General features: G+C 40.3%; 1 protein-coding gene across 8 annotated transcripts in view; it reads right to left on the minus strand.

Annotated features, from left to right (window-relative positions):
* AP2B1 (adaptor related protein complex 2 subunit beta 1) overlaps nucleotides 1-22,286 on the minus strand; it is a 147,275-nt gene that overhangs the window by 26,448 nt on the left and 98,541 nt on the right. For all 8 annotated transcript variants that reach the window (XM_054670950.1, XM_063798696.1, XM_003953061.6 and 5 more), the window contains one exon: nucleotides 16,060-16,189. In XM_054670950.1, coding sequence (XP_054526925.1) covers nucleotides 16,060-16,189 — 130 coding nt within the window. The remainder of the gene's footprint in view (nucleotides 1-16,059; nucleotides 16,190-22,286) is intronic.

Consider the following 22,286-nt stretch of genomic DNA (forward strand, 5'->3'; position numbering starts at 1 on the left):
AGTAAATTAGAATGACGAACCTTCAGGGCTGTCAAATGGGAGAAGTCCAAAGCACAGCAAGGTCAGAACTACTCAAATCAAATTTTGTTAACTATTTTGCAACTGAAATAGATTCTCAAGTACTTCTTTAAAAGAGAATCCCCCACCCCGCCCCTGTAAAGCCATTTGGAAAAAGGGTGAGTAGGTCACAATTTTCATGAAAGACTACCTTTGTGGAGGATAGAAAAAGTAGCCCACCCATAGCCATCACTGCAGCCATCTAAACTGTGGAGGCCAGGCATGGCTCACACCTGTCTGTGATCCCAGCAATTTGGGAGGCCAAGGCAGAAGACTGCTTGAGCCCAGGAGTTTCAGACCAGCCTGGGCAACATGGTGAGATTTCATCTTTACAAAAATAAAAATAAAAAATTAGCCAGGCGTGGTGGTGCACACCTACAGTCCCAGCTACTGGTCAGGTTGAGGTGAGACAATTGCTTGAGTCTGGGAGGTCGAGGCTGCAGTAAGCTGTGATCACGCCACTGCACTCCTGCCTGGGAGACAGTGTGAGAACGCTGTCTCCAAAAAAAAAACAACAAAACAAAAAAAACACCCTTAAAGTCCCAACACAAAATCCAGTGCAGCTGGGTGGTTAATTTTTTAAGTCTCACTGAGTGAAAAAAATTCATTTCCAAAGTTGAATTTCAGTTTATGTGTCTCAGTCTTTTCACTCCTTATCACACCGATTTCCCACCAAAGTAAACTTTCTAATAGCAAGTAAAGAAAAACCTGATATTGAAAAGTGCTAGATGACTACCCTTTTTAAAAAACTTTTTTTTTCCATTTAAAGGCAAAAGACTGTTTTGAATATCTGAAAAAATTGTTTTCTTAAAAGCAAAGAGAAATAATGAATATCTATTGCTAAAAGACAACTTTTTTGCCCTAGCTTTTGAGACGGAGTCTTGCTCTGTCACCCAGGCTGGAGTGCAGTGGTGGGATCTCAGCTCACTGCAGCCTCTGCCTCCTGGGTTTGTGTGATTTTCCTGCCTCAGCCTCCCGAGTAGCTGGGACTACAGGCGCATGCCACTACACCCGGCTAATTTTTATATTTTTGATAGAGATGGGGTTTCGCCATGTTGGCCAGGCTGGTCTTGAACTCCTGACCTCAAGTGATCTGCCGCCTCAGCCTCCCAAAGTGCTGGGATTACAGGCGAGAGCCACCGTGCCCGGCAGGCACTTGCTTTTAAAGTTTGCCTCCTTACACTTTTGTGTCTATCAGGATTAGGAAAAAGACAGGGTTCTTTCTGTTTTCACAGTAAAAAGGGCTTGCTCAGCACCATTTCCTGTCGGGCATCTAAATGATTTCGGTTTTCCCTGAGGCTCCAAAACACTTGTAAGAGCATCCTTGAACTTCCTCATTTACTCTGATTTTGAGCTTCCAAATTTACTCTAGAAATATTAAATTAACCAAAATAGTCTAAGGCTCTTTAGGATAATAATTTAATAGTCTCATGGTGGCAATTTGGTTTTATTTTAAAGAGACATACAGACGTAAGTTAGCAACAGAAAAAATTCCCAAAATGTGAGCACAGTTAACATGTGCTATGTTGCTAGTCATCTCCAGTTTTGAAAACAGGGTCCATTAATGTGCTGTGATCTTGCCTTTCCTAATAATAAGGAAGCAACAGCTTCTAATATTTGCTCTGCCTACTTGAGAGAAAATGAATTGGTGATTATAGTCTTCAGATTAAACTTGGGACCAGGACCAGACCTATCCAGATAAAAGGGTATTGTATCAGAGTCAGAGGATAGAATGCAAGGCTGCTGAGAAACAACAGGCAGAGGCTGTGTTTAGGGATACTCTGTTTGTTAAGATGAAGAGATAGCCTTGCTTAGTTTGGTTCAAGAACTAGATGAATCTGATGCTGGTTAATACTTTCTTAAATGAAAGCAAAAAGACTCATTCAACAACAAATATTTATCTAGCACCTACTGTGTGCCAGACATCGTTCCAGGCACTGGGAGACATAGCAGTGGGGGGAAAAACATAGACAAAAACTGCTGTTCCTTTGGAATTTGCATTCTAGTAGGAGAGGGGCAGGAGGTGGTAATAAATAATTAAGTAGTAATTAAAATATAATGAAATGCTATGGGGTAAAAATAAGGGAGATTGGTAGTACTGGGAGTGAAGTGAGAAAATCTTTTATTAAAAAGGTACTATTTAGCCAGGTGTGCGGTGGCTCAGGCCTGTAATCCCAGCACTTTGGAAGGCTGAGGTGGGCAGATCACTTGAGGTTAGTTGTTCGAGACCAGCCTGGCCAACATGATGAAACTCCTGTCTCCAATAAAAATAAAAAAATTAGCCGGGTGTGGTGGCGGGCACCCATAATCAGCTATTCGGGAGGCTGAACCTGGGAGGCGAAGGTTGCAGTGAGCCAAGATGGCACCATTGACTCCAGCCTGGGCAACAGAGTGAGACTTAAAAAAAAAAAAAAAAAAGAACTTATTCCTTCTACCTAACTGTATGTTTGTATCCATTAACCTACTTCTCTTCATTCCCCTCACCTCCCATCCTTTGGTAACTATCATTCTATTCTCTTTGGGTACTACTTTAGTAAAAACCTAAAGTAATTAAGTAAGCTATACGATATGGAGACTAGGAGAAGGCACATTCCAGACAAGGACAATAGTCAATTAAAAGGTCATGAGGTGGCAGCATACCCTATTCTAAGATAAGTGAGGAGACCAGAATGGCTATAGTGAAGCGGAGGAGTAGCAGATGAAGTTAATGAGGAAAGGAGGGAGGGAAAGGCATAGCTAGATCACCCAAGGTCTTGGAGACCTTTGGTAGGATTTTGCCTTTTCTGCTTAGAAACTGTTAATGCAAGTTCTTCCGAGTGGGCAGATGAAAGTTGCTTAATTCTTCCTATAGCACTGGCCAGTTATATTCATGGTTACCTGAGTTTAACAGTAAACCCTACTTGGCAAATAGCTCAAGTTGTCCTTCAGCCCCGCCCCACCCCCACTATTAACATAAATAGTATTCAAAGATGAGACAACGGCAACCAAGGGCATATCAGCCAGTACATGTAGCTGTGTAGCTATCATTAAAGGGAAAAGGAAAGACTGGTGCCTTTCAGCTTATCTGTCAGGCAAGCTGAAAGGCCTGTGAAATTATTGCTGGCTGTTTCTGGCAACTGAAACTATATAGAGTAATTCTGTTGTAGGCTGCTAGAAGTAGAGAGGATTAGGGGCCAATAAAAAAGATTGGTCAGAATAGTATCACAGGGAGGTTATACACTGGCAGAAAGCAGTCACATATACATTTGCTATAAGTTAGATATCTGAGTATAACAGGTAACTTACCTGAGGGTTACTTGAATGGAACAGGCCAGTGGTATAGCAAGAATTAAGCAACTTTCACCACTATGTGAAAGTCACTGACATAGGTATGCCAGTGACATACCTATGTCACTGGCAGCTGTGCCTCACAGGGAACCCAGGATCAAGGGAAAATCATGCTAAGATACACTGCATCTGTTCCTACTCCTGGGTAGCTCCCTCATTTTGAAAGTTTTATAAGTTAAATAAAATAAATCCAGAACTTATAGCAAATGTATATGTGACTGCTTTCTGCCAATGTATAACCCACCTGTGATACTATATTGATCAACCCAGTTACTCTTCAGAAATCTGGCCCCTAATCCTCTCCTCTTCTAGCAGCCTACAATAGAATTACTCTATATAGTTCCAGTTGCCAGAAACAGTCAGCAATAATTTCACAGGCCTTTCAGCCTGCCTGACAGATAAGCCGAAAGGGACCAGTCTTTCTTTTTCCCTTTAATGATAGCTACACAGCTACATGAACTGGCTGATGTGCCCTTGGTTGCTGCTGTCTCATCTTCGAATATTGTTTATGTTAATAGTCAGGGGTGGGAAGAGGGGGGCAGAGGGACAACTTGAGCTATTATTTGCTATGTAGGGCTTACTGGGTTTTTGTTTTGTTTTGTTTTTGTTTTTGAGATGAAGTCTTGCTCTGTTCCCCAGGCTGGAGTGCAATAGCACAATCTCGGCTCACTGCAACCTCCGCCTCCTGGGTTCAAGCGATTCTTCTGTCTCAGCCTCCTGAGTAGCTGGAATTACAGGCGTGTGCCACCATGCCCAGCTAACTTTTTTGTATTTTTGTAGAGACAGAGACAGAGTTTTGCCATGTTGGCCAGGCTGGTCTCGAACTCCTGACCTCAAGTGATCCACCTGCCTCAACCTCCCAAAGTTCTGGGATTACAGGTGTGAGCCATGGCGCCCAGCCTGGGTTTACTGTTAAACTTTAAAAATACATTAGGCCGGGTGCGGTGGCTCATGCCTGTAATCCCAGCACTTTGGGAGGCCAAGGCAGGTGGATGGCTTGAGCCCAGGACTTCAATCCCAGCCTGGGAAACGTAGCCAGACCTCAACTCCACAAAAAATTAAAAAAAAAAAAAAAAAAAAAGGTCAGCTAGGTGTGATGGCATGTACCTGTATTCCCAGCTACTTGGGAGGCTAAGGTAGGAAGATCACTTGAGTCCAGGAGGTTGAGGATGCAGTGAGCTATGTTTGTGCCCCTGAACTCCAACTTGGGAAGTTGAGCAAGACCCTGACTGAAAAAAAACAAACAAAAACATTTAATACATATTGTATTGAATCAAAAAATCGTGAAGGCAAGACTAGAAAACTATCAGTTAAAGTGATTAAAATTCCACTCTAATTTAATATGTCATAGAAGACCTAGTAGAAATTCAATAAAAGAACAGACTTCAGTAATAATAGGCAGTAATTGGTATCAATGAACATAACTGATTTTTCAATCCAGGGGTAAAACTGATCTAGAATCAAATCTAGGTTCTAGATATTAAGCATACATCCTCAGATTAGTTAGCTGCAAGATAAAAATCAAATGAGTTCACTGTTATGCCTATGTTCTGCCTGGTGGACAGTACAACCTTACATGGACAAAAGGAGGACATGCGGCCGTCAAGATGACTGGACAGATGGGCAGGCCACTGAACACAGATGCTGTCTCTGGGTAGTTCCACTGGGGAAGAAGGTCATATACAGGGACATAAATTACTGTCAGGAGCACAGTGGGAGCTATGGAATCGAGAAGTTCTGTGCTTTCCTGTTCTGAGTACTTGCCCTTCAACTCCTTCAGGGGTTCCTGGAAAGGAAGACTGCTACCAAGTCAAGGATCATCTTTCATTCATACACTTTTCAAAAGTGATTAGATAATATTTTCCTTCAGTCTCCAAACTATAACTGATTCCAACTACATTTACCAAGGTCCCTCCTTCTAAATGGATTTTCTTCTAAAATTAGAACAATAAAACTGACATTATATAAATGCCTTTCCATAAACTTAGGCTTTCCTTAAGTAGAAAAAAAAAAAGAAAATAAATTCAGACAGAGTATGTTTTCATTACAGGCCCACCTGATTGACTTTCAGGCCCTGGGTGCCTTGATTCAGAAACTTAATTTATAAAAATCTCAAAATGTAGAACTAAGATCTACAGATAGAACCTAAAGGAAGACATTTTATTTCATATAAACAACTAGGTGTGGTGGCTCACGCCTGTAATCCCAGCACTCTGGGAGGTCGAGGTGGGTGGATCACTTGAGGTCAAGAGTTTGAGACCATCCTGGCCAACATGGTGAAAAAACCTCATCTCTACTAAAAATCCAAAAAATTAGCTGAGCGTGGTGGCAGGCACCTGCAATCCCAGCTACTTAGGAGGCTGAGGGAGGAGGATCACTTGAACCTGAGAGGCAGAAGTTGTAGTGAGCTGAGATCACACCATTGTACTCCAGCCTGGGCAATAGAGTGAGACTCCGATTTACTGCCCCCCCGCCACCCCCCCCAAAAGAAAACAAAAATAAAAAAACGCCAAATAAACAACTCCCTAACAGGGTTTTATGAAGACAGAATGGGTCATTTAGAGTAGCAAATCACTGGTGGTATTCATGTACACACTGATTTTCCCATCACTGCCAAGAAAGAGTGAATTCCATCAAAAACAGATAGGGTTTGAAATAGACAAAATTAAAGACCATCCCTTCCAACTATGAGATTTTACATTCCTTATGTGTACATGGTCACATGGCTCAAAGCTTTCCTGCAGTTTTATTCAAATATGTATGGACCTTAATACTACAAAGCCCATGCATAACCCCTTCATTAAAAAGTATGAATAATGTACTTTCTTCCCCATCTCATTAAACATCATGCTATAGCAAAATATAAGAGAGTAAACATGAATGAGAGCAGGGTATGGCTCTCAAATTCAATCCAGCTGAGGAAAAATCTGAGTGAGTTCTCTGTAATTCCAACCTATAATATAGGTTTTTATCAGCTGGGACGAGAAAGAGGTAGCTATTTTACATCCAGAATTCAAAGTCCTCTACTGCATTACAAGCTAAATCTAAAGACCACAAGGTTAAATCTATTTCTAATCATTTATTAAATTAGAAACATAAAACTAATGCCATTATCCATCATTAACTCCTAGCTTATAATCATGATAAAAAGATGCCTGTGAATTTAACAAATAAAAGCCCACAAATCACTTTTATTACTATTTTAGAACTACTGTGTGAAATTCATTATCCTTTCTCAGGATATCAGCATAGATTTCTATTACTTGGGTAATGTGACCCAAGTTTGGGTGTTTAACTGTCTCCTGACTTTGAGGACAGATTTCTGATCCATCAGACACCTTTGCTTATCAGAATATGGAACTCTTGCTGATTGCTTATGTGTGGCCATTCAAACAAGACAGTTATTATTAATAGATATACTGCTAAAAGATCCCAGAAACCAGTAGTTGAGTGCTGGTTACAGAAAGACAAAAGATACTGCTTAGTAGACTCTCGATTATCTTGATAAAAAAAGATAAAGGAGTGTTCTCACTAAGGACAATCTAGCAAAAAAGGAATATCTAATACATAATATATTGAATTTCTCAGATGAGATTAAATAATATGTTTATAGTCCTGATGGGACATGAAGAATATGTCAAACTGGAAGTAGCAATCACAGTAAGTAATTTTCTATTTTATTTTTTGACAGCAAAATGTTTTAATCTTTCATAATGAAGACTCCAGTACCTACATACTGCTTATGGAATATTTTAGGTGGAATATTTTTAGGTCTACAGGGATCATTTGGATAGTAGATCCAACACTGGATCCAACTGTCTGACGTGGGAATCTCTATATAGTTTCCGAAAGATCCACCACTTCAAGGACTCATTATCTATTCAAGGAGCATCGTGGTCCCACAAATGCAATCAGAGTGTGCAGTCCTCAATTGTGGATCTTGGAAGACCAAAGAAGGCTTCAACACTGACTGGTTTGGCTTGCACAACAGTCAAGAAACGTCAGCAAATGCCAAGCTGGTTTGCTTCATTTCATGGAAGCTGCTGAAAAGGTCTTCCGCTTGGAAGCGTCTACCAGTTTTTCTGGTACAATAGCTATAGCTGTGGGCTTTCTGAGTGTGAACGGACATATGCAAGACATGAAATATCAGGGACAAGCACCATCTGCAACTGACTGTCTCACAGGCTGGAACTACATGTAGGAGTAGCAAGGGACAGAATTTCCTCAGAGCCATATACTAGCAAAATTTGGCTGACAATGATCTTAAGACATGAATAAACAGGACTGTAAGATCGTGTTCTTTGCAGCTAGTGTCTTCAGCACTTTCTGCCCTAATCAAAGGTTACATGAACAGACTGATGAATATTGCCTTGTTTTAGAAAGATATTCAAAGAAAAAAAAAAGAGACATTGTGTCTATTTCTTTTCTCTAATTAATATTCAGCCTCTTATTCGACAATGTTTATGTGAGATTTAAAGGCAATAAAGACAGGGACAACAAAAACTATATATGGGAAAGGGTCAATTCTTTCTCCACAGGTTCACCTCTAAGGTTCTTAATTATAAAGTTGTATCGCAGGAAGGAAAGAAAAAATGTTAAGGTGCTATCAGACCTCTAGGCAGAGGCAGTAGATTGAAAAATCACATTTAAGTTTCCTTTCTCCTGGAAAAAGTTCTGCCATAACTAAGGGAAAATAAAAAATTTTCAAGGTATAAATTCATAGAGATACTAACAAAAAGATATAACAGCAACAAAAACTTGGTACCTGGAAAACAGATGGATTAGCAATACCACCACAGAATTCTCAAAGGCTTAGGACTGGTAGCACCTCTGGAACTGTATGGTGGGGAGAGGAGGGGAGTGTTAAAAACGAGAGGATTAAGATGTCAATAGGATTTCTAGATACCAACCCCGATTCTATACTGCTGGACAGCTCTTAGGTCTCTAGGCCCTGCACAAAACTGAAGATTGATTCTTTTAGAGAGGATAAAATAGATGGCACTTAGAAGTAAAAGCCAGACATGGCTGAGGGGTGGTGAATTAAATGAATTAATGCATACTGAATGCTAAGACTCTCCAGCCCTCTTTCCCAATTTAGCTCCCCACAAGGCTTGCAGAAAGCCTTTCTATCGTAGACAGAGACTTAAAGATAACTTTTGAAAGAAGTGAGCCAGCCCAGTGAGGAAAATTCAGCAAAAAATCAAATGGAAATCCTAGAATTAAAAAGTACAATATCTGAAATGAAAATGCTCTGGATTAGTTTAACAGAAGGTTGTTGCCTATAGAAGAAAGAAGCAGTGTACATGAAGACAGATCAATAGGAATTATCCAATCTGAAGAACAGAGAGAAAAAAAGATTAAATTTAAAAAAAGCAGCCTCAGTGATCTGAGGGATGATATCAAGTAGCCTAACACATATGTAACTGGAGTTCTAGAAGGAGAGAAGAGACATAATGAGGCAGAAAAAAAATCTGAAGAATGACAAAACATTTCCAAAATTGGGGAAAACTATCAACTTGCAGATCCAAGCTCAGTGAGCTCCAAGCCAGAGAAATACAAGAAAAACAACTACATACATAATAGCCAAACTGCTGAAAACCAAAGGTAAAAGAAATATGGAAGAGGAGCCTACAGATTGGCACTGCCAACAGAACTTTCTAAAGTAATGTAAATGTTTTACTTCTGCACTGTCCCATCTAGTAACCATTAGCCACACATGTACTTGAAATGTGGCTGATGAAATGATGAAACTGAATTTGTTTAATTTCAATGTACATAGCCACATGTGGCTAGTGGCTATCATATTAAACAGTGTAGCTAAAGAGACTTAAGAGCTATCAACCCACCATAATATGTGCACTTTACTGATTCAAACACAAATAATAAAACAAAAAAAATTATGACAAAATCTGAACATTGATTCGATATGTGATATTAAGGAATTCTTGCTAATTTTTTAAGTTGTGAGAATAGTTATTGTAGTTAAATTTTTTAAAAGAGACCTGTTTTAAAGACACATACTGAGCTGGGGGTGGTAGCTCATACCTGTAATCCCACAAGGGCGGATCACCCAAGGTCAGGAATCCGAGACCAGCCTGGCCAACATGGTGAAACCCCGTCTCTACTAAAAATACAAAAATTAGCTAGGTATGGTGGCACGTGCCTGTAATCCCAGCTACTCGGGAGGCCAAGGCAAGAGAATCACTTGAACCCGGGAGGCGGAGGTTGCAGTGAGCTGAGATCGCACCACTGCACTCCAGCCTGGGTGGCACAGCGAGACTCCATCTCAAACAAACAAGCAAACAAACAAAATACGAGACATACTAAAATACTTACAGATTAAGTGATATAAATGTCTGGGATTTGTTTCAAATAATAGAGTAGGGTTATGGAAAGGGGTATAAATGATATTAACCATGGATAATTATTGAAGCTGGATGATGGGTACACAGGGACTCGTTATACTATTCTGTTTATTTCTGCAATGTTAAAAATGTTTCATAAAAAAGTGTTTTTTTTTTTCTTTTTGAGATAAAGGCTTGTGGCTCGTTCTGTCACGCAGGCTGGAGTGCAGTGGCGTAATCTCAACTCACCGCAACCTCTGCCTCCCTGGCTCAAGCAATTCTCCTACTTCAGCTTCCCGATTAGCTGGGACTATAGGCGTGTGCCACCATGCCTGGCTAATTTTTGTATTTTTAGTAGAGATAGGGTTTCGTCAAGTTGGCCAGGCTGGTCTTGGACTCCTGGCCTTAAGTGATCTGCCCTCCTTGGCCTCCCAAAGTGCTGGAGTTACACGTGTGAGCCACTGTGCCTGTTCCCATAAACAAGGTTTTAAAAAGTAGAGCAAAAGGAAAAAGGGATGGAAAATAGGAGGGGAAAACAGAGTCAGTCCAGGAGAATCAACATCCAAATAGCAAGACGTCTGATAAGAAATAGAGAAAATGAAGGGGAGAGCATCAGCAAAGAAGTTAAAGACAAATTCCTAGAATTGAAGGACATGAGTTTCCGGTTTTAAAGAACCCAATGAGTACCCAGCATGATGGGTGAAAAGACAGAGTCACAATGAGGCACATCACTGAAATTTAAAACACTGGGGACAAAGTACAAGCTTTCATTGAGAAAAAAACAGGGCTAAGGCAAGTATCAAGAATCAGAACGGCTTCTGATTAGGAGGAAAATGATTCCTAACCTAGTATGAAGACAGACTACAACAGACATTTAAAAACATGTAAAGGCTCAAACCTATGGAATAGTCTACATACCTATTCTCAGGAATCCACTGGAAACTGTGTTTCATCAAAAGAGGGAGTAAACCAAGAAAAGGACACTATAACAGGAGACCCTGAGTAGGAGAGAGCTGATGAAGGGAATGAATCTCCAGGGTTAAGATGAAAGGAGGTCCCAGGAAGACAGCTATGTTCCAGGCATTCAAGTAAATCAGTCTAGAAGAGACTTTAAGAAAGGGAAACCAATAGTATACTTTGAAGGGTCTGATCTCAATGGAATTTGGGATTGAATTACAGTTAAAAACACCAACAGAAATGGGTATTAACTCCAATTATCTACAAAAAGTTTTATTGAGGAAAAATCACTTTAATATATGGCTCAGCTTCAAAGAATATATGCAGTCATAATAATGTAAACACTGGGCAGGGTGTGGAGGCTCATACCTGTAATTCCAGCACTTTAGGAAGCTGAGGCAGGAGGATCACTTGAGCCCAGGAATTTCAGACCAGCCTGGGCAACATAGTGAGACCCCATCTCTACATAAAAATAAAAAATTAGCCAGGCGTGGTGGCACACACCTGTAGTCCCAGCTACTTGAGATTCTCCTAAGGTAGCAGGATCGCTTGAGCCTAGGAGTTTGAGGCTGCAATGAGCCATGATTATACTACTGCACTTCAGCCCAGGTGACTGAGCAAAATTTTATCTCTTAAAAAAAAAAAAATTGATGTAAACATTGAACACTGATTTAAGTAAATTTTAAGATAGTTCTGTCAGAAAAAATGGGAACATGAAAAGTATGTAGATGATGGCAGTGAGTGGGGACATGTACAGGAATATCTAAAACAGAAAAATCCAGCTGGGTGTGGTGGCTCGCACCTGTAATCCCAGTGCTTTGGGAGGTCAAGGTGGGAGGATTGCTTGACCGCAGGAATTTGAGACCAGCCTAGACAACATGGAGAGACCCTGTCTCTACAAAAAATTTTAAAAAATATAAATTAGCTGGGTGTAGTGGTGTGCTCCTGTGGTCCCAGCTATTCGGGAGGCTGAGGTGGGAGGATTGCTTGAGCCCAGGAGGTGAAGGCTGCAGTGACCCATGACTGCACCATCAGCCTGGGTGACAGAGTGAGACCCTATCTCAAAAAAAAATAAATAAAAATCCAGGAGTCCCAATATGAGCATGTTATTTAGGTAATTATCAAAAGAGGTGAACGAAATTGGCTTTGTGGGAGGAGATATTGGAGGTCTTGTTAGGGAGAAAAGTCTCAGGACTGGGTTTTTCTTTTCTTTTCTTTTCTTTTGGAGACGGAGTCTCGCTCTGTCACCCAGGCTGGAGTGCAGTGGCGTGATCTCGGCTCACTGCAAGCTCCGCCTCCCGGGTTCACGCCATTCTCACGCCATTCTCCTGCCTCAGCCTCCCGATTAGCTGGGACTACAGGCACCCGCCACCATGCCTGACTAATTTTTTTTGCATTTTTAGTAGAGACGGGGTTTCACCGTGTTAGCCAGGATGGTCTCGATCTCCTGACCTCGTGATCCGCCCGCTTCAGCCTCCCAAAGTGCTGGGATTGCAGGCGTGAGCCACCATGCCCGGCCAGTTTTTCTTAAATAATTGTAGAATTAATTGGCTCTTTAAACTGTGCCTTTATCATCCTGAAAACTTGAAAGAATGATGCTATCAATGTTCTCAAAAGAGTTTATGGCCCTGGAAAAAGGAGGCCAAGCAGCTGTGGGAACCCTGCAGCATCTACATAAAGACCATGAGCATTACCCTGGAGATGAACACATGTTAAATCATAATTCCACTGTCTCCTTGCAGACACTGACTTGAAAAAGCAGTCCAAGTTTGAAGAAGTTCACTGGGAAAATGTTTCTAAGCACAACTAACACATGAAATGAGAAACAAGGACATCAAGAGTCAGAGAAAACTCATTTAGAGGAAACACATTTAGACACTTATTAAGGTTTCTGCTTTATTTAAACAGAGAGAATCAATTCTCTTTTTAAGGAATATAATTATGTGATATAAATAAACTCAAGAAAGCCTCCCAGTAGGAGCAAGCTTAACTTTACTTTGTATAATGTTTATAAGCTGATTCACAAAAGCTTTTACAGTCGATGTCAGTATAGTAGAAAAATTCTTCCAGGTTCAGATCTCTACTAGGTATTTAATTCCCATATTTAAGGCATAATGTATTTTACATTTTAAGAATGAATAGGCAGGGCATGGCAGCTCACGCCTGTAATCCCAGCACTTTGGGAGGCGGAGGCAGGTGGATCACCTGAGGTCAGGAGTTCGAAACCAGCGTGGCTAACATTGGTGAAACCCCGTCTCTACTAAAAATACAAAAATTAGCTGGGTGTGGTGGCAGGCGCCTGTAATCCCAGCTGCTCAGAGGCTAAGGCTGGAGAATCGCTTGAACCTGGGAGGCGGAGGTTGCAGTGAGCCAAGATTGCACCATTGCACTCGAGTCTGGGTGACAAGAACGAAACTCCATCTCAAAGAAAAAAAAAAAAAGAATGAACGGTATCTTTTAAACTTTTAAATAGTGTTTCAAATAGTCTATAAGCCAATAAGTAGTTTAATGAGTGTTCTGATGAAAAGTTTTTATAATAAGTTTTATACTACAGTTCTGGCAGCTGGGCTTGATTTAATTGTTCTACACATTGATATTAAATTAGCCAAAATAGCTAAAATCCACATGGAATTCAAAATTTCATTTCCTCAATCCCCAACATTTTTTTTCCCCAATTTTATGGTCTGCAGTACTAGAAAAACACTAATTTTCCCACATGAGCTCTTGAATCTAAACATTATACAAATATATTTAAAAGCTAGATCAATCTTTACCTGGCTTTATCTGGATGTATATATAGTTTAACCTTGTTGGAATGATGTTTTGATTTTCTTCTTGTTCATACAGGGAAAAGGGCAGAATGGAAGCTGAAATCTAAAGTACCCTACACATCCCTAAGCTAGCCATTACATTAGTTCCAACTCTCACCAGCATACACTAAGTAGAGCTGCTCACAGGGGGAAAAAGTTTTTCTCTTTTCAAGTTTTGCTTATCATCTCCATTGGGAAATGCCAATTAATGAGAAAATAGCCACAATTATGACATCCCCAAAAGAAGAGAATCCATGTGGGAAACTTGAAAAATCAGTAGTTAACTATAGATGGAAAAATTTAAAGTTTGCTTCTTATAACATCAGGTTTATGAAAATTAAAACTTGCTAGTTCTAATATCACATCAATACTTCTGAGGAAAGGGTTGGACTAAGATTCAACTTCTCTTGTGAGGGTTCCTGTTCAGGAGTTAGTCAAATGGAAATGCCAACAGGAAAGTAAACTGACATTCATTAATTTGTTTACTGTTTCTTTTCTTTTTTTTCTTTTCATTTTAAGAGCAGAAAATTTGCCCTGGTTTCTGTGACCCAAATTCTCTTTCCTACTTATGAGGTAAAGCATTCTTGCGTGCATGCTGACTGTCCTCAAATATTAGGCTTGAGGCTCTGGCCAATGGGAGGTTAGATTTCAATGAAAAGGGAACAGATGTAGATTTGGGTTAAGTTTCTTCAGGATCCTGTGCTGGAAAAGCCCCTTAACACATTACTGTCATCATAGTAACAGCCAATTCCATCTGCATAGTAATCCTTGCTTTATTCTTCTTGTCTGAGCCAAGTTACATTGTGACTCACTCGTCTACCCTCTAAATCATTACTCCCTTTGCTGAAAAAAAGGCAGTCAACTACTGTGGCAACAAGGTAGTTAGTGAACTGGCAAACAGGCCTGCTGTGCTGGTATTTAAATGACTGAAGAACGTTTAGTTTTAACTCCAAGATATTTTACTCTTGACGTCTCACCATCAGTACTAGTATCTCACACAGGTATTTCTAGAAGATTAAACAATGGGATCCCACCTGTCTTGACTGGAAAGCTGACATTTTTCTTTCATCATTTTAAATATATTTCGTAGTCTCATTCAGACTGTTCTATCTTAAGTTCTTAGTGGGGGTGGGGACAGTACCAGTCCTCCTCTTTGCAATGTCTTTTGACTATCCTTCACAGTGTATCTTTCTCTCTCTCTCCTGTTAAATTGTGAGCTCACTTTCAGTAGAGACTTTCTTTTCAGCTGGGGGTCTTGAAGGCCCTAAATTTTACAACTGTTGTTAAAGGGCTGCTTTGTGTTTGCTTCTGACAGGACTTTAGGTTTCACCAGTCCTGGGCCAATTATATATTAATTTATTGATTTGGAGGTTACTACACCTACATAAGTAGTGTAAATTTGGAATATATAACTCATCTATGGCATTGATTGGGCCTTGAATTTCTCACAAGGGGCTATACCCAGAACCCTGCTCAGAACTTTCCTGTCATCTTTGGGGGATGGCGAAAACATTTTCCTAGTTCTCCTTTCTTTGAGGGAGCTGCCCTTCCAGGGTCTCTGCTTTATGCAGGGATCGATTACAGTTCCCCATTTCTGGGTGGCCCAAGGCTTTCTTCCTGTTCTTGTGAACATTAAAACCATAACCGCTAGCAACCTCCAGGGTTGCTACAGTTCTGACTTATGAGCTTACTGCTCTGCCTTCATGTTGCCTGAAGCCCAGAAGGTTTATATTTCAAAGGAAACTTCGAGGTAGGTGAAAACTGAATGAAACTCTAAGCTAACACCCAAGCATTCTAAAAAATTCGACATTTTCAAGATAAAGAGGCTCTTGTAGACCACATAAAATTCTTCTAAGATGCTGTTATACTTATCATAGATAGGTGCTAATGGGGCATTTAAATCCAAACAGCCTAGCTACCTGTGGTCCAATGTTCAATGATAACCTCCATATAAATCTCTTCTTACATTAATGACCTTCAAATTTTGCTATAAAAGTCTTAAGGAAAAAAGGTTTACAAATAAGAAGTTAAGAAAAAAGTTTCTAAGTGTTTGTTGAGTAAAAGAATGAATATCTATGTCATGCATGACTTTTGTTTTTCTTAACAACAAAACATAAAACTCTCGTCCACAAAGATTTATTTCAAATCCGATTCCATGACTAACTCAAACCTAAGGAAGAAAGAGGGACTTTTTTACATGTAAATGAAAAATTGGGCGAGGCGCGGTGGCTCATGCCTGTAATTCCAGCACTTTGGGAGGTCCATGTGGGCAGATTACTCGAGGTCAGGAGTTCGAGACCAGCCTGGCCAACATGGTGAAACCCCATCTCTACTAAAAATACAGAAATTAGCCAGGCGTGGTGGCTTGCGCCTGTAATCCCAGCTACTTGGGAGGCTGAGGCAGGAGCACCACTTGAACCCAGGAGGCGGAGGTTGCAGTGAGCCGAGATCGCACCACTACACTCCAGCCTGGGCAACAGAGTAAGACTGTGTCTTTAAAAATAATAATAATAATAATTGTCAAGATATTAACTTGTACCACCTGAGTGAAGTAAATCTCTGACCTGGAGGTTATTCAGAGGTTCCATCTTCATGACTGGGCCCAAGGTATTGAGAGGCAGGGAGACATCAATGCTCTGGTTTGGCATCAGTGGTGTATGGATGGCCAGAGGAGTGCTGGGGATGACACCAAAGCTAGAAGAGAGGATACATAAATCACAGAGGTTAATCAGGAGGCAGGATTTAGGCTGGGCATGGTGGCTTACGCCTGCAATCCCAGCATTTTGGGAGGCTGAGGTGGGTGAATCTCCTGAGGTCAGGAGTTCAAAACCAGCCTGGCCAACATAGTGAAACCCTGTCTCTACTAAAAATACAAAACATTAGCCGGGCGTGGTGGCGGGTGCCTGTAATCCCAGCTACTTGGGAGGCTGAGGCAGGAGAATCGCTTGAACTTGGGAGGCGGAGGTTGTAGTGAGCCGAGATTGCACCATTGCACTCCAGCCTGGGCAATAAGAGTGAAACTCCATCTCAAAAAAAAAAAAAAAAAAAAAAAAGAGGCAGGATTTTGCCATATCTTTGGGTTTTAATGGCATTTTGCTCCATTTAAAGGAAAGTTTTTTTTTTTTTTTTTTTTTTTTTGGAGATAGGGTCTCATTCTGTCACCCAGGCTGGAGCAAAGTGGCATGATTTCAGCTCAGCTCACCACAGCCCTCAACTTCCAGGTTTAAGTGATCCTCGCACCTGAGTCCCCCAGGTGGCTGGGACTAGAGGCATGCACCATCATGCCATGCTAATTTTTGTATTTTTAGTAGAGATGGGGTTTCACCGTGTTGGCCAGGCTGGTCTCGAACTCCTGAGCTCAAGCAATTTGGTCACCTTGGCCTCCCAAAGTGCTGGGATTACAGGTGAGGAAACAAAATTTTTAATACAATTAAATAAAAGGGATAGCAGGAATCAAGGTGCTCAATGCCAATTTGCTATAACACTGGTTACATCATAATTTTCTGTCTTCCATTAAATGAATTTGAGGAAGGAGAAAATATTCTTAAGTGCAGAACTGCTTTGCTAGTGCTATGACTCTGAAAGTTCCTTCTCTTTAAAACGTCACTAGAGGGCAGGTTTGATGAATATCATTTTTAATAAATCTTTCCTTAGATAATTCTTGGGAGAAAGAAGAATTAAGAATTTCCACCCTGAGGCCAGGTGTGGTGGTTCACGCCTGTAATCCCAGCACTTTGGGAGGCTGAGGCAGGAGGGTCACTTAATATAATGAGACCGTGTCTTTACTGCCCACCCCCCACCAAAAAAAAAGTAATAAAAGAAAACAAATTAGCTGGGCATGGTGGCACACGCCTATAGTCCTAGCTACTCTGGAGGCTGAGGTAGGAGAATCACTTGCTTGATCCCAGGCATTAGAGGTTGCAGTGAATTGTGACTGCATCACTGCAGTCCAGCCTAGATGACAGAGCAACACCCTGTCTTTAAAAATACAAAAACAAAAACGAAAACCAATTTCTACTCTGTAAAGAGAAGTATAATAAATTATTTTACAGGCTTGATAACCTGACTGGTAAGTCCAGAGGATTATTTACTGGTAATTCTCACTTTCCTTTTTTTTTCACTTACATAGGACACAATCACTGGGAAAGAGCTAGTCTAAGTGGCATTGACTGGCTTATAAATTCCAAACAATTACGATAAGTTGTAGAGCCAAACATGGCCACTTTCTAAGCTTCAGGCAGGCAATGAATAGCTACCAGTTTTATCCAGGAAAACTTGTTTAATAATACAAGAATGGTAAAGAGATGGGAAACTCAGTCTGAATCTGAAGTTAAATAGAAAACAAATACATATGTGGGAGGACAGATGGTCTGAGAAGCATAAGGATAAAATTTTATAGGCTGGGGCTGGAAACAGTGGCTCACAATTGTAGTCTCAGCACTTTGGGAGGCTGCAGCGGGCGGATCACTTAAGGCCAGGAGTTTGAGACCAGGCTGGCCAACATGGTGAAATGACATTTCTACTAAAAATACAACAAAAATTAGCCAGGTAACAGGCACCTGTAATCCTAGCTACTCGGGAGGCTGAGGCAGGAGAATTGTTTGAACCTGGGAGGCAGAAGTTGCAGTGAGCCAAGATTGTGCCACTGCACTCCAGGCTGGGCGACACAGCAAGACTGTCTGAAAAAAAAAAAACAAACAAAAACATAGGCTGGGCATGGTGGCTCATGCCTGTAATCCCAACACTTTGGGAGACCCAGGCCAGGCGAGTGGATCACTTGAGCCCAGCAGTTCAAGACCAGCTTGGGCAACATAGAGAAACCCTGTCTCTGGAAAAAAATTACAAATATTGGCCAGTGTGGTGGTGTGTTCCTGTGGTCCCTGTTACTCAGGAGGCTGAGGTGGTAAGATCACTTGAGCCCAGGAGGTTGAGAGCCCAGGAGGTTGAGGCTGCAGTGAGCCTCAACTGCACCATGCCTGGGCAAAAGAGCAAGACCCTGTTTCGGGTGGAAAAAAAAGAAGAAAACAAAATTTTATAAAGATGGAGCAGAAAGAAAAAATTGGCCTAGAAGATAACAAACAAAATGATACAAATTTATATTGAATTTATATTCTAAATAGCCACAGGATGGAAGATGGGACTACGACGTTTATAAAATTAACTAAAGAGTTTATACAGGCTGGTGCAGTGGCTCACGCCTATAATCCCAGCACTTTGGGAGGCCGAGGCTGGTGGATCACCTGAGGTCAGGAGTTTGAGACCAGCCTGGCCAATACGGTGAAACCCCATCTCTACCAAAAATTACAAAAAAAAATTAGTCGGGCGTGGTGGTGGGCGCCTGTAATTCCCAGCTACTTGGAACCCGGGAGGCAGAGGTTGCAGTGAGCCAAGACCATGCCAATGCACTGCAGCCTGGGCAACAAGAGCGAAACTCTGTCTCAAAAAAAAAAAAAAAAAAAAGAGTTTACACAGATACTCTTCCAAGAGTTAGAGTGGCTAAAGAAATATTTACCTTTTCCTAGATAAACTACATCTTAAGAGTACCAAATTGTAATAATGAAATGATCTTGAGAATTCACATCACTCATTTAGGCATAATAGTTATAAGGCAAAAAAAATTTTACTCTTTTGATTTTGCTCTCACAGTCATCAAAACTCTGTCATTAAGTCAATATTGGGAAACATGGCAGCAGCATGGTTCCAAATCTTCCAAGTGCTCATTTAAGAAATGAAATAGAGGAAACAAAGAAGGGGGAAAAGTCCCTATAAAGCTGTAATTTCACCTTCTCCAAAACTACTAGTCAAAGAAAGTCCACAGAACTGGTGAGATGCTCTGGTGATACAGTAGGCAGGCACAAGGAGTTCAGAGGAAACCAGTAGTAGTAGGTCTTAGAGACTGACCACAAATATTCATTCTCAGAAGACAGCCCCATTCCCAGAGTAGACCAAGATCAAACAGGAGCAGCATATGAATAAGGTTGGAAAAAAAAAAAGGTAGCAAGTCCCTTTCTACCAAGGGGGCCCTGGAGATGAAAGAGCTCAAAAAGCACCACCTTCTAAAGAGAAAACAAACACCTTGGAAGACAGGGCTTCCTTGAAAGACAGGGCTTGAAGGCAAAGATCAGCCCTGTAGAATCAAGTTAGATTCAGAGAGGCTAAGAAGCTGTGGCTACACCAGAGCAAAGGAGGAAACGTTCTTGAGGAGCAAAGTCTAAAAAACTACCCTGCCTAGCTTCCTTTTCTATCGAAGTCTACTAATAGCTAGTCCTGCAAATTCCAACTCACTCAAATATGAGTATCATAATGGTAAAAAACACAGCAACTGTTCAAAGTCCTATTATAAAAAAGTGGAAAGACAGCAGTACAACTTCCTTAATGACAAACAAAACATACTTGAAAAAACAAAACAAACAAACAAACAACAATGCTAGCTACCAAGGAAGACCACACAACAGGAAAAGAAAACATCTGGGGAAGGGATGACCAGATAATGTGAGGTGAGGGCAAGACAACAGGAAAAGGTAAAGGGAGCCAATCTAACTCAGGAAAGAAATAATAAAAAAAAGTAAATCATATCAGAAATGAAGAGTAAATATATCATGAACATAGATGTAAAAAAGTTTCTGCCAATGAACTCCATCAATACACAAAAAAAGACAACACATCCTAACCAAGTAGGATTTATCCCAGGAATGCAAGGTTGGTTTAACATTTGAAAAGTCAACTGATGTAATCCATCATATTAATGGACTAAAAAAGTTCACATAATCATTTTAGTAAATGCAGAAGAGGCATCTGGCAAAATTTAATACCCATTCATAATAAAACTCAGAAAACCAGGAACAGAATGAAACTTCCTCAAGCTCCACGAAAAACCTATGGCTAACGTCACACTTAATGATGAAAGACTGAATGCTTCTCCCATGAATTAGAACACTTTTCTTACCACTCCTATCCAACATTTACTGGAGGTCCTGTTAGTACAATCAGACAAGAAGAAAAAATAAAAGGCATAAGATTGAACAGGAAAAGATAAAACTGTCTCTGTTCATAAATGACATGACTTATTTATGTAGAAAACTATAAGGAATTTACAAAAAGGCCACTAGAAAGAAAAAGTTTAACAAAGTTGCAGGAAACAAGTTCAATATATAAAAATCAATTATATTTCTATATACTAGCAATAACAAAAAATTAAAATTAAAAATACTATTTACTGCTGGGCCCAGTGACTCACGCCTGTAATCCCAGCACTTTGGGAGGCCAAGGGCAGGCAGATCACCTGAGGTCAGGAGTTCAAGATTAGCCTGGCCAACATGGTGAAACCCTGCCTCTACTAAATACACAAAAATTAGCTGGGCATGGTGGCGGGTGCCTCTAATCCCAGCTACTCAGGAGGCTGAGGCTGGAGAACTGCTTGAACCCAGGAGACGGAGGTTACAGTGGGCAGAGATCACACCATTGCATTCCAGCCTGGGTGACAAGCGAAAAACTCTGTCTCAAAAAAAAAAAAAAACAAAACTATTTACTATAACATCAAAAATTTGAAATACTTAAATCTGACAAAAGGTAAGATTTGTGCATAAAAAAATTATAAAACATTGCAAAAAGAAATTAAAGACCTAAACAGAGAGATATACTATGCTAATGGATTAGAAGACTCAATATTGTTTAGATGTCAATTCTCCCTCAAATTGATCTACTTATTCACTGCAATTCCAATAAAAATCTCAGCATTTTTTTGTAGAAACTGAAACGCTGATTCTAAAATTTACAGGGAAATGTAAAAGACCAAGAATAGCCAAAACAAGCTTTGAAAAGAAAAAAAGTTGCAGGACTTACGCCATCTGATTTCAAGACCTATTACGGAAAAAGTTTTTACATTGACTGTTAATTTACAACATATTTAAAAACAATCTCAAAATGAATTATAAAACTAAATGTAGGAACAAAAACTATAAGGCTTATATTTAAAAACATGCCAAAAAAATCTTTGTAACCATGGGGTTAAGCAAAGATTTCTTAGAACACAAAAAGCATAAGTCATAAAAAGAAAAAAAATTGATGAACCTGACTTTATTGAAAACTTTCGACTGGGTGCACTGGCTCATGCCTGTATTTCCCATACCTTGGGAGGCCAAGGAAGGATGACTACTTGAGCCCAGGACATTGAGACCAACCGGAGCAACAGAGTGGGACCCCATCTCTACAACAAATAAAAAAATTAGCTGGGTGTGGTGGTGCACAGGTGTAGTCCCAGCTACTCAGGAGGCTGAGGTGGGAGAATCACTTAAGCCCAGGAATTTGAGGCAATAGTAGGCCTTGATTGTGCCACTGCACTCCAGCCTGGGTGACAGAGCAAGCCTTTGTTTCAAACAAAAAAACAAACAAAAACACCCTTTTGGTTTTTTTTGAAAACATTATTAAGAAAAGGCAAGCCATGGACTGGGAAAAAATATTTGCAATAAAGGATTTGTATCCAGAATATACAAAGAACTTTAACAACTCCATAATAAGACGATCCTCTCTCTCCCCCCAAAAACAACAAAAAGGTAAAGATTTGAGCTGATACTTAAGTGAAAGATATAAGAACGACCAATATGCTTATTTTAAAAAATGCTTAAAATTAGTAGTCATTAGGGAAATGCAAATTAAAATGAGACACTACTACACAGCGACAAGAATGGCTAAAATTGGTGAGGATGTGGAAGATCTGGAATTCTCAAGCTTACCATATAACCTAGCAATAACATTCCTAGTTATTTACCAAGGAAAATCAAAAACATATGTC

This window comes from Pan troglodytes, chromosome 19 (assembly GCF_028858775.2).
Source record: "Pan troglodytes isolate AG18354 chromosome 19, NHGRI_mPanTro3-v2.0_pri, whole genome shotgun sequence".
Taxonomy (NCBI): Eukaryota; Metazoa; Chordata; class Mammalia; order Primates; family Hominidae; genus Pan; species Pan troglodytes.